This window comes from Numida meleagris, chromosome 26 (assembly GCF_002078875.1).
Source record: "Numida meleagris isolate 19003 breed g44 Domestic line chromosome 26, NumMel1.0, whole genome shotgun sequence".
Taxonomy (NCBI): domain Eukaryota; kingdom Metazoa; phylum Chordata; class Aves; order Galliformes; family Numididae; genus Numida; species Numida meleagris.
Genome location: NC_034434.1, coordinates 353,103 through 371,302, shown reverse-complemented (window position 1 = coordinate 371,302; position 18,200 = coordinate 353,103). Strand labels below are relative to the sequence as shown.

Here is an 18,200-nt window from a genome sequence, read left to right as displayed (position 1 = left end):
TGGGGCAGTGGGTACTGGAGCAGGAGATGGAGCTGGAGCCGGAGTATCTGCAAACGGAAAGGAGAAGTGGGTGAGTCAACGCTACAGCAGGACACGGTGCCACCGCCAAGCTCCCACTGCCACCGGGTGACCCCACATCCCTGGGCACGTCTCTAAGCCCCCCCACCTCAGTTTCCTCTGCTGTGCCCCAAACACACCGCCACCCCTCCTCTGTGCCACCTGTCCTGAACGGGAAGGGGACACCGGGGACACGGCAGGCGGCCGCCATCTCCCTGCACCCTAGGTACCTGTGCTGGTGGCGGTGGCCTCTCCGGTAACTACGGGGGCTGCTGTAGTTTCTATGACGACGGGGACGATTTCGATGGCGACGTCTCCATCGGGCCCACGCAGGATCTGCACTAACCCCTTCTCCTCCAGCTCTGCCAGCCGCCGCTCCAGCGCCAGCCGGTAGCACTCCTGTGGCTGCGGGGCCGGCGGGCTGGGCGGCCGCGGCGGGCTGAGCTGCTCCTGCAGTGGCAACAAAGCCCAGCGTGTCACCGGTGTCCCCCTCGCGCCCCGAACAAGGCTCCCCATGCGTGGCAACACCGCAGCACCCATGGGCGCTCACCCGCAGCGCCTCCAGCTCCCGCCGCGCCTGGCTCAGCTGCTTCTCCAGCTCCGCTATCTTGGCCATGGAGTCGTTCTCCGCATCCTGCAGCTTCTCTGTCAGCTGTGGGGGATGAGGCAGTGTCGCTCAGCTGCAGCCACCACCCGCCCAAAGTGGGGCTTGCGTCAGCAGCTCCGGCCCACGCGCCCACGTCCCACCTGGCTGACGTGCTCCTCCAACTCTTCCATGTGCTCCAGCACGGCCGTTTTGGTCTCTGAGTCCTCCAGCATGGCCCCCACGTCAAAGACGTTGTCCAGGTAGGCTTGGATCTGCACCTGCAGCTTGTCGCTCTCGGTGAGACGCAGGCTCTGCCATGGGACAGACGGCGGCACCGTCACGGCTGGTGACAACCACAGCGTCCACCCGCCTCCATCCCCATCCCACCGTCAGGACCGTGCAAGGGCCTGGGGAAGCGTGGCACCACCCACCTCCAGGTACTGGTCGAGCCCCAGGTGGGTGAACTCGTACTGCAGGAAGACGCGGAAGTTCATGTTCTCCACTGAGTGCACCACGATGTTGATGAACTGCATGCAGGCAACCTGCGGGATGGGAGCAGGCTCAGCGCGGCCCCGGGCACAGCACGGTGGCCCTGGGGACGCAGTTCCCTGTGGACTGCATTACTGCCCTGGGGAGCTGGGAAACAGCCAGCTGCTCAGCAGGCCTTGGGGACACAATGGTCTGGGGACTCCAGGGTGGCTCAGCATCCCTCATGCACAGAATGGCATGCTACCTTGGAGACACAATGCCCTGGGGACAGCACAGCCACCAGGACCCTGGGGAGGGACCAGCAGCTCCTGGGGACACAGTACACTGGGGACAGACCCATGGCTGGGGACGCAGCCAAGAAGAGGCCTGGTGGGACCACAGGAGCTGCCTCCAAGGCAGGAGGTTGTGGATCCCCAGGCTGTGGGTCCCCTGCCTTGTGAACCACTCACCATGAAATCGATGTTGCTGTCCTCATTTCGGAAATACTCCATCAGCTTCTCGAAGCGGTTCTTCTCACCGCAGACCTGGGGTGGGAGCAGGGGCTGAGGGCTGGGAAGGGCAGGGCCAGAGTGGGCACTGCTGGGGGTGGCAGGGCAGAAGGCACCCACTGGCAAGGCCACCCCAGCCCTGCTGGGTGCTGCTCAGTGCCATGGTCCAGCTGGGACGTGGCCCTGGGGACAAGTGCTGGCATGGGGACATCAAGCCCAACAGTTCGAGTGGCCTCACATGAGTTAAGAGATGTGAATTTTTAGAATCAAGGATCTCCCAATGGGGCAGGGCTCTACTGCACAAAAGGAAACTGAGGCACGAGCACAGGTGTCAACATGGGGACACTGTGTCCCTGCTGGGGACTCACCTCCTTGAAGTTGTCAAAGGCGGCGAGGATAATGTCATGGCCACCTCGGACCAGGCAGACGGCGGCCAGCAGCTCCAGCACGAGCGCCTTGGTCCTGAGGGGACATAGGGTGTGAGTCAGGGCTGTGGGGTGCATGAGGGGACAGCAGACAGGTGACAGGGGACAGATCCTACCTGGCATTCCTGTTGTTGAGGCTCAGGGTGATCTCGTTGACACAGGCTGGGTGGTTCATCACCAGGCTGAAGCCAGACTGGGGAGAAAAGGATTATGAATGAGGTCAGGCATCCTCCGCCCCACCCCAAGGACGCCCTGGGATCCTGTGACACGTTCCTGCCTTGGTCCCACCATACAGGTGGCTGAGTGAGGACATCTGAGTGCAAAGGCTGGGTGACCCTATGCCATCAGAGCTTGGGACAGTGGATGCGCCCTCCTCACTTCATCCCAGTGGCCTGAAGAGGGCAGCACAAGGGCTAGAAGCTTTTGGGGGTCCCTCAGGGAACCCTGAGGATGCTGCTGGTGCCCACCTGGTAGTTCATGATGGCACGGAGACACATGATGCAGACATGGACATCATCCTTCTGGTTGACGATGCGGGAATTCCTCAGTGCCTTCCTGCTGTGTGAGGGGTTGAGCCTGCCGGGCAAGAAGGCAGCTGAGCAGGGGGTCTGGGGGCACCTGTGGGGCGCAGCGCAAGCAGGGCAGGGGCAGCGCAGGGGTGGGTGGGCAAAGGGGTCAGGCAGTGGCCTTGGTGGCCCTGGGCTCACCGGCCAGCAGCAGGAACCCAGAAACCAAGCCAGCTGCATCCCGAAAGGAGGGAGCCCCAGTGTCTGGCTCAGTGGCCATCCCCATCTGCAAGCCCAAGGGACGTTTGGCACCAGGGGTGGGCCATGATGGGGCCAAGGTTGCAGGAAGGCCAGGTGCCCCTCACGCATGGGCGGTCTCGGAGGCTCACCGGGGCGAATAGGAGCTGCCAGGTGACCTGGGGCAACTGTCCCCATCGCTGCCCGGGGCACTGCAGGGGACGCTGGGGTGGACGTGGTGGAGGAGGGTGTGGATGTGCTGGTTCGAGAGGCAGCAGCTGGAGGCACGTTAGAGCCTGCAGGACAGGAGGGAGAAACAGGGCTCCCGCGCGGCCCGCAGGACGGCAGAGGCACAGAGCTGAGGGCCAGGGGAATGCGGGTGGGGGGCAAGCAGGGCAGCTGCTGCCGCTTGCAGGGGCTGAGACCGAGAACCAAAGTGCTGCCCTCCTAAGCCTGCGACCAGGCTGGGGCATGGTGGGTGACAAAGGGCTAGGACCCCACGGGTGCCACGTCCAAGCCATCGCTCCTGACCTGTCCCTGGGTCTGGGGACACACCGGCTCCTCCGGAGGTGCTGGCAGGTGGCGAGAGGCCCTGGGGTCCTGAGGGAGCCCCCAGACATGCTACGGCAGCCGTCTCCCTTCCCGAGGTGGCCACAGCTGGGTGTCCCCTCGGACCGCCCTGACTACTGGGGACGATTGCAGGGACTGTCCCCATGCCAGAGCCAGCAGCGAGTTGGCGCGGTCTGCATGGCCCCTCTGGGGCATCTGCCACACCAGCACCCCAGCCTCATCACCTACCGTGAGCACGTCCCCCGGCAGCGTGCAAGAGAAGAGCGGGGTTAGAAGAGGGCTGCAGGGTTAGCAAGCGAGAGCTGCCAGCCGGCAGGGCCTGCTCAGAGGGCACAGGCCTGGTCATGTTCAAACCCTCGCTATTTTTAAAGCCTCCCGTGCACAGTGCAGCAGTGGGTTGGGGATTTGCTACTCCGAATTTCAAGCAGCTCTGATCTTGCTCATTCACAGATCACCCCACTCCTGGCTTTGGCCAGAGCATCCTGCAGCAGGGAGCAGTGCTGGGAACGGATCCAACCATGCTCTCTGCCCTGGCTCCCAGCAGGGTTTGTCCACTGCCGGGAGCACACGTGGCTTTGTCCCTCCCTGGTCCCCCACACAGGAATGGGGACCCATTTCTAGGACCAGGCCTGCGTCTCCCTGCCGAGCCCCTCTCTGAGCCGGCACAGCGTGGCATGGCGGAGCCGGGGTGCAGCGAGGCAGAGTGGGGTCCAGGGCTGGGGTGCCGCATGTTACCTGACTGTGAGGTGCCGCACTTTGGAGATGCCGTGCGTGGGAGATGAGGAGTTGCTTTTGCTCAAGTCCTCCACTGACCGCTCCAGGGGCTTGCCCTTTTCGGAGCCTGGGCTGCCGTTCTCAGTGCTCTCCATGTCATACCTGGTGGCCCACGTGGGAACAGGGACAGATAAGCAAGGGGAAACCTCAATGCCAGCAGACAGATGGGGACATCCAGGGATGCAAACGTGGACTGTTCAGAGCCCCCCAAGCCCGCCCAGCCCCTCTGAGCCTGGCAGGAGGCTGTCCCCAGCCCAATGACGGAGCATCAGGGCAAGGGATCAGGGGAAAAGAAGCACCCGGAATGCCAGCGGCACTGGGGACATACGCGACAGAGCACTGGGCAAAGGCAAGGTACTCCAGCAGCACGTCCAGCCCCTTGTTCTCCTCGTTGAGAAACTCCTGGACCCAGCTGGGGAGAAGAGGGGTTAGTGGGGTATGCCAACCTTTCTCTTCCTCCCACCTCCCTTTCCACATCCCCAGCAGAGCCTCCCTGGGGTGGGGAAGACACCAAGGAACACCCTGGCCGAGGTTCCCAGCCAGGTTAGGATGTGCAGGGGACATGGCACCACCATGTGCCACCCCTCCAAGACAGGTGGGTGCCACACAAAACCCCAGCTCCTAACCTGCAAGAAACACAGCCCATGGGCTCTGCTGCTGCCCCTATGAACAGCTCAGCCTTGGGCAGTGGGTCTCCATGTCCAGATAAGAACACAGGCAACCCTCGTGCCACAAGGGACCGGAGCACCCAGTGTAGGGGGCAGGGTCCTATTTGGGACCCATGGGTGTCACCAAACTGGCACAGTCAAAATGGGAACTGGGTTCTGCTGCACCCAGAGCACTGCTGACTGCTGCCTCAGCACCTCCATCCTCCCATCAAAGCCCTCCCAGAGAGGCAGGATGAGGCCACCAGCCTCCACCCTGTGCCTCCACATCACACTGTCACCCCCACAGCCAGAAGCCACCAGCACACAAGTCTCTGCCCCAGTGATGACACCAAGGACCCCCTGCTCACTGCTCCTTACCCGATGTAGTTGGTTCTCAAGGAAATCTCCAGCTCCCGGAGCACCTGTGTCGACTCCTGCACTCGCCGCTTGAACTGGGGGAACAGGGACAGCCGAATGGTCACTAAGCCAGTGACCAGCACGGGGAACAAGGGCACTCGTGAGGTACAAGACAGCCCTCACCTTCCTGCTCACACCACCCGTGTCCAAGTAGCTCTTCAGCTTCTGGATGTAGGCAGACGGTGGGTTTTTCACCTGGAAACGCTCCTACAAACCACACAGAGAGGCTGAAGCCAGGACACCTGCCTGCAGCACAGGGAAATGTCCCAGCTCCCAGCGCTGCCCAGAAGCGCAGCAGCCACCCACCCCCTGTGCTGCAGATGGCTGCCTATAAATGTTTAATCAGGTTAATAAGCTGCTGTCTCACTAATGGAGATGGATGCCAGCACTCGGATCCACAGCTCCAGCCTCATGTACCAGAAGCCACCAACCGTGAGTGGCATTTGGGGACAGGGCCAGGAGCAGGGCCAGCAAGGTGCCACGCAGCACTCAGACCTCACCTGGTCACAGACAAGCTCCCACTTCTTCTCATTGTCATACTGGCTGAGCAGCTTCATCTTGTCCGGGGGCAGGTTCATGGAGCTCTGTGGGGAGACAGGTGACAGTGGCACGATCGTCCCCAGAGCCCCCTCCGGACACGTGGCGTTCCCCATTCACTCAGCACCCAGTGTCTCTGCTTGCTGGTGGGACACGGGCACATTGCTGTCCCCAGGATGTTATCATGTCACCATCAGGCGTCACAGACTCATCAGCAATGCCCCTGTCCAACGGTGTCTGGGATCCCCACGCAGAGGGCACAGGAGCTGGGGGACTGGTGGTGCTGGGGGGAAAACTGGAGCCACTCCTCCACGTCACAAGGGCGCAACACTTCCAGCCTCAGCCAGCCTGGATCCCAGCCCAGCAGCACCACCACCCTGAATGGGGACACAGGCTGGGGATGTGGCTGAGTCCCCATGGCCTGAGGGTGACAGACGGTCCTGAGCCCTGTCCGTAGGCACACAACAAGCCCAGATGGTGAAATCAGTGTTATTTGTGGACACAATCTGAGGGCAGGGTGCTGCACGTCACCACGTCCCTTCGTGCCAGTGTTGCACAACCCAGCCACACCGCCTCCCCACCCATCAGCCTCTCCACCACCACAGCCGCCTGAGCAGGACGTGACGTGGTTTCCGCTCCCCAAATGGCAAAAGGCAGCCACTGAAACTGCTCCTCACCACGTCCGGGGGCCCTGGGACACCCCAGCCTCAGCTCCTGCCTGCAGGCTGCTGCAGGGCACCAAAGTGCAGAGTGCCAGCGCATCCCAGCGGTGTGGGGACACTGTGGGGCGACCTGCAGAGCCATGGGGGAGCCCCCACTGTGCCATGGGCATGGCACACATGCCTCAAGTTTAAAAGATTTGAGATCTGATTTCCCAAAACAGCAATTTCTCAGAGATTCAGCCTCAAGAAAAGCAGGAGCAGAGCCCGGAAAACCCATGGCCTGGCAAGACAAAGCGATGGCACATGGAGATAATGCAGATTCAACCCTGTTGAGTCACCTTAACCTCCAGTTTTGGGGTTCCCCAGCACAGGGATGTGAGGTGCAGTCACCAGTGAGTGCAGCCCTTGGGACACCCACATCCCTAGGGAGTCCCACAAGGGTTTGGCCAGGATTTGAGCCGAGCAGGGAGGGATGCAGGCAGCCACAGAGGAGCCCATGAAAGAGGAGAAGTGCCAACACGCCGGCAAGAGCGGAAACCTCAGCGCCCACCTCCCACCAACGACCTGTCGGGCTGCTTTTGCAACAAACCAAACCAGGGTGACGGGGGCAGGAAGGAGCCTGCACAGAGGTTGAAGCCATGGTCACCGAGCTGCCTGGAGCCCCACGCCACCACATCAAGCCAAGGTGTTTGGTAGATTTGGGCAGGCCACCTGGAGCCAGCTGCTCCCTCCCACCTGCCCGCAGCAGGTGAGCTCAGCACCGACACCAAAATTATGCTGCGAGGCCACCAAGCTGCATCGGAACAGCTGGATGGGCCCTGGGACAGGCAAGGCAGTGACACATCCCAGGTTACTGCACAGGACCTGCCATAGGTGACTGACACCCCCAGTGCCCCTTCTGCTGGGGAGCCCTTTCCTCACAGTTTCCCCTGTCCCTGTGAACAGATGGGACCCTGCAGACCCCAAGACCACAGTGCATCTATAAACTTTGCACTGGGCTGTTCCAAAGGCTGAACATAGAACATCCCAAGTTGTAAGGGACCCACAGAGACCATCAAGTCCTTCCATGGGCTCCCTGCCCCAAGGATGCAGGCAGAGTGGGATGTCAGAGATGTCCCTACAGAAGTGGCCACGCTCGGGCTCTGCCACCAACCCCTGCTGTCCCCAGTGAGGCTGGTACAACCCCTTCCTCACAAAGCAGGGCTGGGCCTGGGGGCAGGATGTGGCACTGGCTGGGTTACAAACAGGGTGGTTGATGCCTTCCCCGTGAAGGCACGTGGTGCGGGGGAAGGAAGTGGCCTCCCACCCAGGACACTCGCTGTGGTCCATGGCGTCAGACAGGAGCACAAAGAAACTGGTTCTCACTTCCTGCTGGGGGCCCTGGTGCTGCTGGGGACTCGGGGCAGGGTGGGAGATGTGGTACAAGGAGACCTCGTAGGTGGTAAAGGCAGGATTTAGTGCTCCACCTTGGGGGATAGGGATGGAGGGGACAAGGGGACTTACCCAGCAACCACGTCCCAGCCTGGCACCCTCGTCCCACCCAGGACCCCGCACCGAGGCCATCTCCATCCCTCTGCGCCATGGGGTGCACCCACAGCAGCCGCACAGCCCACAGGGGCAGACAGCCACCGAGCAGCATCACTGCCTGCTCCTGGTGGCCTGAACAGATGCCACCAAGCATCCCTCGGGGGCCCGACAACCCCAGCACCTGCTGTGACAGCTCTGCGATGCCCTGGCAGGAGGCAGCCGGCTGGGACCCTCACCAAAGCCAAAGCCAGCACGGGGAGGGCTTGCTGCAGGGTTGTGCTGGGACTTACCCTGCAGCTGAAACCAGACAGGGGGAGGCAAACTAGCACCTACATCATTTCCCACTATGAAAAGGACTTCTGGTTGTATCAATGGCAGCATGAGGCTGTGCAGAGGAACCCTGCTGAGCAGGCAGAGGGGTTCTGGGTATCAGGCACTCTGTTTTTATTCCACACCCTGAGCAGCCTTCGAGCAGGGCCAGCCTCTGCACTCAGAGAGAAAATTAAAAGCATCCACCACGGAAGTGTTTGCTCTGCAAAACATGCGCGGTGCTGCCGTTGCTGGTTGGCTGCCCGGACAGCTCGAGTGAAACCCAGACTGGAACGAGACGCCCGTTGCTTAGGGATCGTGGCCGAGCTGCTGAGGCGTCTTCTGTGGTTTCCCGACCTGCACGGGGCTGGGAGGAGAGAGGCAGCATGTGGGGCTGAGAGCTGGAGGCTCACGTGCAGATCTATGTATGCAGCAGTGTCAGGGCACATGGCAGACGCAGAGCCACACAACAGCGATGGGAAGCTGCTCCCAGCTCAGTGTAAGGGCCCAGATGCCGGGCAGCAGGGACAGGACAGCACCCCAGCTCAAGCACCCCAAGGCCACAGGGAAGACTGGCGACACCAGGAGGGCGGGCTGGCAGCTTTTGGGATGCGCCAGTCCCAGGATGCTCCAACCCTTGTGGCGGTGCTGTGAAGGTGATGCTCCTGCCAGGCAGGGCTTGGAGCATGCCCGCTCTGTGGCACAGGACTTCCTACGTTGTCCCCACCAGTGACAGGCACCAGCACCACCCCTGCTCCAGCAAGTACATCTCTCCTCACTATGCTGACATGACATGGAGGCCACAGACTCTTCCCAAGGCTCAGTGCCAGGTACCGGGGCCTCCCAGGCTCTCCCAGACTCCAGCACAAAGCAGTCAGGGCCGGGCAGCGCTCCCAGGAGCATCTCACCCTGAGAGGGAGTCCCTGGAGCCGGCCATGGCCAGGTCCCAAACCTGCCGGGCACAAGAGGGAAAAGCTGGCAGGGGTGCAGGCAGCACCCCACCAGGGGCCAGAGCCCACCCCAAGGGAGATTAAGGAGTTGCCAAGGGACAGGCACTGCTACTGTGCAGCTGCGGCCAAAGCCTCCCTGCCGCCTGCTGCTCCCGGCTCTATTTTAAGCACAAGCAGAAGCTGCTCTGAGCACACGGCGGGGAAACGAGACTCATCAGCCGCACTCACCTCCCCACTGAGCGCCCACCCGGCAGCAGCATGGAGGGGGGATCCCCACAACGGGACGCCCTTTGGATTCAGCCAGGGTCTGAGCCAGCCACAAAAGCGCAGGCTTCCTTCCCATCATCAGGCTGTGCGGGCAAACATCCCTCCATGGGGACACGTGGGACATCAGCAGAGGTGCACAGGAGCCCTGACAGCACGGCACCATCCCACCCCCGTGCCGGCCCTGCATCCCCCATGCTACCATGCTGCACGGGGACCAGGCTGGGGACGGATCCAGCAGAAAGCAGGGCATCATTTTTCCTTCCTGGGTGAGATCCCCCAGTACACAACGCGGCTGCAGCTGGGGCTCGTTGGTGACCGGCCTCAGTGCCGTGCTCCAACCAATGGTACATCTGCAAACATCTGCAGTGGTGATGTTTGCTGGTTCCCCAGGACAACTGCAAACGCACACCAGTGGCTCCTGGCCATGCAGGGCCCTGAGGCACACAATGATTCTTCAGCAACGTGAAGTTTTTGAGGTCTCCTGGTTTCTATCCCTGCCCTACAGGCTGCCCTGATTTCACAGAGCACTTGCTGATTTTAGGTGATACCAGCAGCTAAACGAGGGCTCTGGGGGAATCTTCCACCCGGCTCCTCGAGGGCTCAGAGAGTTTTTAGGTCTCTGGCCCTTCAGATGTGGCTGATATCTCTTCCAGGTCCCCAAAGGGGCCAAAGCAAAGCTCTCGTCACCAGCTGAGCAGGGAGCTGCCCCAGCTCAGCAGCAAAACCTCACAGCAGAGCCACCACCGTCCCCATCTCAGAGCCCTCCCAGCTATTTCTGGATGCGCAGGCAGCCCAGCTGCGGCTCACCTCCACCACACCCTCATCTCACAGCTTCATTTAAGCCCTCCCTAAACCTTTGTTTGCTTCTTGATACATAAAGGGGAAGAACAACACTGCCCTGAACACACACACCTGCACACCCCTGGCCCAGCAGCCAGAGACTGACTCCTTCCTCAGCCTGTCACCATATCCCCTAGCTCCACAGCCACACTGGCACGTCCCAAATTGCTTGGCACAGAAACAACCCTGCCATCCCTCTGCCAATGCAGCATCTGTCACGGTGCCCTAGCTGGGAATCAGCCAGAATTTCTGCAGTAACACCAAATTCCCCATTTCTGAGCACACGGTGGCAAGTGGGACCCCCACGACCCTGCTACTGGCCCAACAGCCCCTGGGCTGCCTTGCAGCCTGGCTTTTTCCCACTAGCTCTCCCAGTCTGGGATATCTGGCCAGAAACTGGTTTGCACCAAGGTGCTCTCGCAGCACCAGGATGCAGCAGCCCTGCTATGGCATCGCTGTCCCCAAGGCCATGTGATGGACCCAGATCATGTCCCAGCAATAGCACAGATGGATCTCCAGCCCACTGCTTCACACCTTATCAGAAAAGAAGCGGATCCATTAACACCATGAGTTTCTAGAGGTGATTAAAAATACAGTTGGGGTGGCTGAAGGCCCTAGGCCCCTGTGTTGTGGGGGTCCTGCTGCTCCCCTCACCCTGAGAGGGATGGAAGGAGGGGGAAGGGAGCCTCTGTGAAAGGAGGAAGAGAGATTGGGACACCCAGTTTCACAAGAAGCCTGGTTCCCATGTCGCTGAAAGCAGCGCGCTTGTCCCGGCAGCTCCCTGCCAGGGCTTCTGCTTGGGATGCAGGAGGTTTGGGAGACTTTGGATCTCCACTTTGCCCTTTCTGATCACTTCTCAGCTTAGACTTTTGAGCCAACAGGAGCACACTTAGGCCCCATCTCGTCAGTGGAAAATGATGTTTCCTGAGGCCTCACAATCGCAGCAGAAGCACCTCAAGGTCCCCAGCGAACAGCCCCTTCCTGAAAGCAACACAAGCGTCACCCCAGAGCCATTACAGGCACAGCCACAATCTGAACCTCACCCTGCCATCCGTGCCCAAAGCAACACACAGCGTCATGGGCACACAGCAAGTCACAGCAAAGCCCCATCCTGGGGGTCCCAGGAGCACCACCCAGACCCAGCGTCGCAGAGCCCTTTGCCATGATCCCTCTGCAGTGACAGCAAGCCAGAACAGATGCAGAGAAGTCACAGCCGGTGGCTGCAGGCAAAGCAGACACTTCAGCTGCGACGCCTGTCCCCAGTAATCCTCCCGTAATTGCTGCACGGCAGAAAAGCCTGTAAATAATCTACGCTGGGGCCAGCGGGGCCGGGACGATGGGTCCTGCCTGCCACAGGGCCACACGTGCTGCAGAGCATCTCAGGTCACAGCACCGGTGCTGCTCCGGCCTTCGTTGTGTAACGGCAGCCGCCGGAGCCGTGCCCGCAGCCAGAGCCAGGCTGCTGCTCTCACACCGGTTCAGGTGAGTGCACGGGCTCGCTGCAGGGGATAAGGGGATTAAAGCAGCAAATATGAAAGCAGAAAATGTTTCCCTGCTCTCGATGCATTGGCGATCTGACTTTGTCGTGGAGCTTTTCGGTGAGTGTGGAGACAGGACCACGACCTTCAGAGTATGCCCCAGCTCCCCAGCGTGCGGGGCTTTGCGGAAAGGGAGGGTCACACTGCTCTCACCTCCACGCTCTGGAGCTGCAGAGGGAGGAAAAGGCCACATCGCTGAGTGCGGGGGAAGGCACAGGCATGGGGACCGCGTCCAGCACAGCTGTACAGCGAAGGTCACGGCCATCCTTCCCGTCCCAAGGACAGAGAGCAGCGGCCAGCAGCTCAATCCAGCATTACTGGTGCCTGTCACTCAGCTCACCTCCTTCTGCTCTGCCTACCCGAGCACCTCCCGGAGCTGTGGGGCTGCACGCAGGGGGGCTGCACCGCCCCGCAGCACAGGACAGCTGGCGGTTTTCCTCAGGCCACTCAGCGAGGCTGGGGCTGAGTTGCCCAATCCTCACCCCAGTGCTGAGATGGAGAAAGAGGGAGGGGGATAGGGAGAGCGCTGCCGGGATGTGCCGGAGAAGCAGGGGAGGAGGTGAGCGAGGCAGGTTGATATTTGTAGCACCGGCTCGCTGCAGCGTGCGCGGCTGGCACTGCTCACTGACTACGCGCTGCCAGCTCCGGGCCTGCCGCCGGCTCCTCAGCCCCATCTCCGCAGCTGCAGAGCATCCCCGCGGCCAGGGGGCCGAGGACAGGGTCACCCGCGCCGGCAGCACGGAGCTCGGGGCATCCCCCGGGCAATCCCCTTCAGCAACGGGAGGAGACGGCCCACGCCGCGGGGATGGGAAAGAGGGGAAAAAAAAAAAAAAAAAGCAGAGAAAAGCCCGAGCAGAACTGCGGCTTCTCCGGGACTCACCAGGACGCGGCTGAAGCGCTCCTCCAGCTCGTCCGCGGCGGGCATGGGCTGCCGAGCGGGCGGCGGCGGCCGCGGTGGGGTGGCGGCGGCGGCGGCGGCGGGGCCTGGAGCCCGGGGGTCTCGGTTCTCTCGGGCCGCAGCCCCCTCCATGCCCCCGGCCGCGTTGCCCATGGCGCTGCCGCCGGGCCCGGGGTGCCCGGGGTGCCGGGGATGGCGAGGAGAGGAGCGGTCACGCTGCAGTGAGCTGAGCTGGGCAGGAAGCGGAGCTGCAGGAGGGATGGGGCGGGTGAGTGTCGGGGTGTTTTTCCCCTTCTCTGTCTCTCTTCGCCGCCTGCAACTTCTCCTGGGCGTTATTGAGTCGCAAACGCCTCCCCCCGCCTACACCCCCGCCCCGCGGGCAGGGCTCCGCTGCGCCCCGCTCCGGACCGGCCGCGGTGCCCCCCGAGCCCCGCGCCGCAGCCCCGACACCTGCCGCCCAACGCCGCAGCCCGGCTCCAGGGTCCCAAAGCCCACGGCTGCGCGGCGCCGGGCTGCGCGTTGGGGTTGGTTCCGTTTTATTAGCATTTTTGTAAGAGTGGGAGGGAGGGAGGCAGATGGGGCTGGGGAGGGCAGCGGGGAGGTTGGGGGCCCTCTCCTCTTCCTCTTTTCCCCCCGACTGCCAAAGGAGGGCGAGCTGAGACTGAGCAAACTCACCGCACCTCTGGGCAGGGCTCTGAGCATCCCCAGCAGCAGGGATGGAGCCCTGGGCAGGGCGGCACCGGCATGGCTCAGGGCTGGGGCGTGGATGGATGGCAGGCAGCTGTGCTGGCGGATCAGAGATGGGCACTTGACGCTGTCCAGCCCCATCCCAGCTCTGGAGGAGCCTCCCCTGGAGCTGGCAGCAAGGACAGGGAGCTCTGCGTGGGGACACCTGCCCCTGACAGGCACAGAACTACCCACTGCCCTCCGTAGAGGATGCAGAAGAGGATGAGGCAGCTGTTCTCACCCCGTTAACATGCGGCTCCTGCCTCCTGATGGCCCTGGCAGAGCAAGGAGCAATTCATCTCCTCATGGCTCCTGCTGTACTGGCATCAATAAATGTAGTTCTGAAAGGCTGCCATTACACGAGCACATTGTTCCAGATAAGAGAGATGGAGATGAAGAGCTGCCGAGGGCCACGCAAGGACAGAGACAAGGACCCCCTGACGTGTGCCAAGGTCCAGCAGCCCTGCACAACCCCACTCACCCGCCTGGGGTCCAACGCTGGCTCTGTGTCTGCCTGGCTCTCGCAGCATCTCCTGTTCTGCAAGGTGTGCCTGGTCACCTGCTGGGGTGTCAGAGCAAGCCACCTGCCACTCCAGAGGCCTGTGTGCTGGGGGAATGTGCCAGACCTGTTCTGTCAACCTCTGCAGCAAAGAAGGGATTGTTACCCTCATCACATGGCCCCAAAGCATTCCCACCCTCTGCAAACCTCAGATCCCACACAGGGATGTGTGACGTGTCCAGGGGAAGGCTGGCAGGAGGCAGCTGCCACAGGTTCCTGACCCAACCTTGACACACTGCTGCACCCTCCTTGCACTGAGCACCATTCTCTGTGCCTAGGGAAGCCTGAGAGGAGCCACGGGCAGCTCACAGACACAGAAATTGGGGTCACCCACATTACAGTACATTCTGACATTCCAGAGCTTGACTTTGCAGTTTAAATATCTTGGTTTCATTAAATATTTCATCATTTCATTAAATATTTTGCATTCAATTCCCTAAGATCGTGTTTGAACAGATCTGCTCCCCTTGATCCCAGCTGGGGTACAGGGTGAGAACAGAGTCCCCCTGTGCAGGAAACCCAGCATGGAAAACAGGCCCAAGGACGAACCCTGCGCCGCCCACTGCGCCAGGCTGAGATCCCAAAGAGCCAGAGGGGCCCTCCTGGCTGGGGGGTGCCCCACACCAAGAAGTGCCATCCCTTGAGGGATGCCTCACATCAAGGCCAAGTGCCACCAGACCAGCGCACTGGCCAGGGCAGGGCAGGAGGAGGTGACAGACTGGAAAGCTGAGAGCCTCGACTACCTGAAAAGGCAGAGATGAGGCCCGTGGTCCCGATTCCTGGCCATGGGGAGGGTTGTGATGGTGGGAAGAGAGCAATGGCAGCATGGCATCAAGCGGGGGCTGTGCACTGGGCTGCACTGGGCTGTGCCCCTTTTGCACAGAGCAGTGTTTCACGTGGGCTGGGGCGGAACTTCGGTCCTGGGGGCTGCCACTCGCAGGGCTGAGCTGTCAGCGTGGCACAGCGCTGCACACAGCGGCCCAGCTCTGCCTGCGGGGCGCTGGCACAGCTCTACATGGCGGCCTCGGCTCTGGAACCAGGTCCCAGGAAGATGAGGCGTGCCGCTCAGCTCAGCCCTGCAGCAGCAGCTCGGGCCGGCTCCTCGATGAAAGGCAGCCCCCTGCTGCCCTCCCTCGGCCCCGGGCGCGCGGTGCAGCCTCACCCAGATCCCCTCAGGACTGAGCCAGCGCAGCACGACGGCCGGAGGGGAGGGCCCTTGCCTGCCGCCAGGCTCAGCTTTGCCTCTGTGCCTTCAGCTGACGTTTCCCACCCTCATCAAGGAGTCAGCGGGACCATCCCGGGACCGAGCTGCCTCGGGAGCCCTGGGAGAAGCGGAGGTCGTCGAGAGCAAAGATGGAGAAACGCAGCCTCGAGTGGCGGAGCCTGAGCCAAAATGGCGGTGGGCGCTGACAGGGCCCGAGAGGGCGGGGCCTCGGGAGAGGCGGTCACTCATTGGCGGATCCGCAGCCAATAAGGCCTCAAAGCCGCGGAGCTGGGTGGTGGTGGGAGGCCCAAGGTTCTTCATTGGCTGGGTCAATCAGGAGCTGGCCAATCCCGTTGAGCGCGTGGGGCGGGGCCGAGGCTCATGGCTGTGTGTCACCTGAGAGCCGCCATGTTGGTGCGTGTGGGAGTGGTCCTCTCAGCTTCTCCTGTCTGAGTAGGGGACAGAGCCACCTCTGCACTGAGCTTAACTTAATAGAGAATTATAGTGAGGTAATTTATTAAGAGATCATTTGTTTCAAGAAGTAAAACAGAGAAACATGGTAAGGCCCATCTGGGCCTAGCTGAGCTGTGGCGATCCAGATATTACTGGTGTTCTTTCTTCTTTTCATAATCACTTCCCTTATTACTTACACTTTCTATCACCATTTAAGTGCCTTTGCGTCCAAGTCCCAACATTCTGCCTGCCTTCTCAGCACTCCTCTGGTATTTTGTGATATGTGAAGGCTTTTATCTGATGCTCCACATGAGTTGGTAGCTGTGCACTTCCTGCTGTAACAGCCCTTAAAAGGAGCGTTCCAGAAGTGACGTATTCAAAAGATCTTCAGTGTTTGCCCGGTGCTTAGGTTTTTTACGTTGAGCTTCACCTCAGACTTTGGTTTGTTTTCTTAATTATGTTCAACTCACAGCAAAATACCCAAAGAGGAAATCACAAATCACACTTCTTGGTTCCCATCGCCCTGAATTTTCAGGAGGGAGGGATTCCGCAAAGAAAGCGTATTCCTTGATGTTAGTGCTACTCAAGGGACATTTGTTGGTCCGAGTAAGCATTCTTATGCCTAGATTCTGCAACCCAAAATAAACATGAACTATTCCTTAACGCTTGGCTCAGACCGAGACCCAGAACCTCAGGGGTATTCAAGCAGCTGACCGTTCCTTGCACACCTCTGAGGAGCTGGACCCAGGAATAAGGAAGAAAACCGCTTATCAAGGTTCTCCAGCTGCGCAGCTCTCCCTTTCCACCTTGCTAGGAGGCATCCAGTGATTGGTGTAGGTGCCCTGAAGTGGTGTGGCTGAAGTGGAGGTAAACCAGAGGGAGTTAGTCTCGACTGAAGGATCACTTATTAATTCCTTTCCTTGCAAGAACTGAGATTGGATTTCTATTTTCAGTGCTGCTGAATTTCTCAGTGATTGTAATGAGTTCCAGGTATAACTCCACTCTTCATTTCGTCTATTGCTTTCTCTGACAAGTGTTCATTGTTCTGTGTAAAGCCACAGGAAGCAGTGGAAAAGGAAGACATGTATACTGGGAGACACAGGCTTCTGTAGATAAATCAGCTTCTTCTGTAGGTAAATTAATGTTTGCAGTATCAAGTACAGACAACCCTGAAGCAATAGGCAAGATGATAGAAAGCTCATATCTGAACATGGGGACGTGAATTTTCAGGGCTGTGGGTAGTTTGAAAAACAGACTGAGATAAACATAGTTCCCGATGAGAAATATTTTGGTAATGTCACATGGTAAATAGCTCATCAAGGGATTGATTATATGTAACTTGGTGTTTGCTTATCATCTGCAGCTTGAAGGCATTCTGCTTCGTTCCCAAGGGATGTTTGTGAGTTCAGATCAGCCAGAGTCTGCGTAATGAAGAAAACACAGAACAGATGATACTAATGGGTAGAAATTAGGATATGATGTATGCGAGTATCAAGAAAAGCACTTGGAGGAGTAATGGAGGAGAAAAGGGTTCTTCAGTGCCTCTGTTTCTCTGGGAATGGAAGATAAATACCACGGACAGAATACAGAATGATTGTACATTTCTGGGAGCTTCTCCTCCAACTCAAAACCAGAATGACTTGTGAATTCGGCCAGAACTCGTCATCAGGAACGAAAAGTGTGGTTGTCACAGATGTCTTACCAGGTTCTGTATAGCAATGAGTTCATTTCTGCTGCTGAAGATGTCAGTTATGGAAAGAGACAGCAAGTAGATGAACTCTGTCAGGAGTTGCCTGACACAGTCTTTGAAGAGCTGTACTTGGAATTCTTGCTGGGAATGACCTACAGCATGCGCAGCAGCAACAATGGCATCACCAAGAGGCTGGGGGGGGTGCTCGCCAAAAAGTTTGCCCTGTGCTTTGAGTGTAGGTCTGTGTGTGCACTAGTTCCCAAATCCATCTGGATTCCTTTCCAGCAATACGTCTATTGTTTACAAGGGAAAGAGAGAGCCAAATCCTTGGCAGAGCATGCTAGAACCCTGCAATACCACAGTAGTTTCCTTCTTGCTTGCTTCCCGTGGGCAAATGTACGCAGAAGCAGCTGTCAGGAATTGATATTATTAACAGGAACAGGCTCTTGCCACAAAAATATGAGCTGGGCCTGTGTGCTGATAAGACCGTGTCATCGAGAGGGTCCACACCGTGACAACAAAACAAGAAGGTCATGGCATCCTTTCCTATTAGTCCAAGTGAAGAGCAGCTAAGAGCCACGAAACCCTCCAAGCAAGGGTCTCCGGACACCTGGACTCATTTCACCTTTCTGGGGGCTGCTGCAGCATGACAAATTCTGCCACAGGCGCCTGCTGCCACGGTGACCACATGCTTCTTAAAGGGAACAGCAAATTATCTGAAAGCAGGTTGTTGCTGCCCATTCAGCAGCAGCTCTGAGAGCTGGTTTCCCTTCCATCTGTGTCATGTGAGTGAGCCCAGTCAGAGCCCCCGGACGCACGTCCCTGCAGTAGTTGGGAGCAAGTA

At 59.6% G+C, this 18,200-nt stretch overlaps 1 protein-coding gene across 1 annotated transcript in view; it reads right to left on the bottom strand.

Annotated features, from left to right (window-relative positions):
• Positions 1-13,816, bottom strand: part of FMNL1 (formin like 1) — a 19,455-nt gene extending 5,639 nt beyond the window's left edge. Inside the window, 18 exon segments of the mRNA XM_021377603.1 lie at positions 7-47; positions 288-507; positions 608-709; positions 805-954; positions 1,075-1,185; positions 1,582-1,656; positions 1,989-2,082; positions 2,162-2,238; positions 2,513-2,621; positions 2,941-3,066; positions 4,094-4,234; positions 4,461-4,544; positions 5,158-5,231; positions 5,320-5,403; positions 5,697-5,780; positions 12,707-12,972; positions 13,175-13,340; positions 13,343-13,816. Of these exon segments, the coding sequence (XP_021233278.1) occupies positions 7-47; positions 288-507; positions 608-709; positions 805-954; positions 1,075-1,185; positions 1,582-1,656; positions 1,989-2,082; positions 2,162-2,238; positions 2,513-2,621; positions 2,941-3,066; positions 4,094-4,234; positions 4,461-4,544; positions 5,158-5,231; positions 5,320-5,403; positions 5,697-5,780; positions 12,707-12,972; positions 13,175-13,340; positions 13,343-13,552 (2,214 nt within the window). The 5' untranslated portion in view covers positions 13,553-13,816.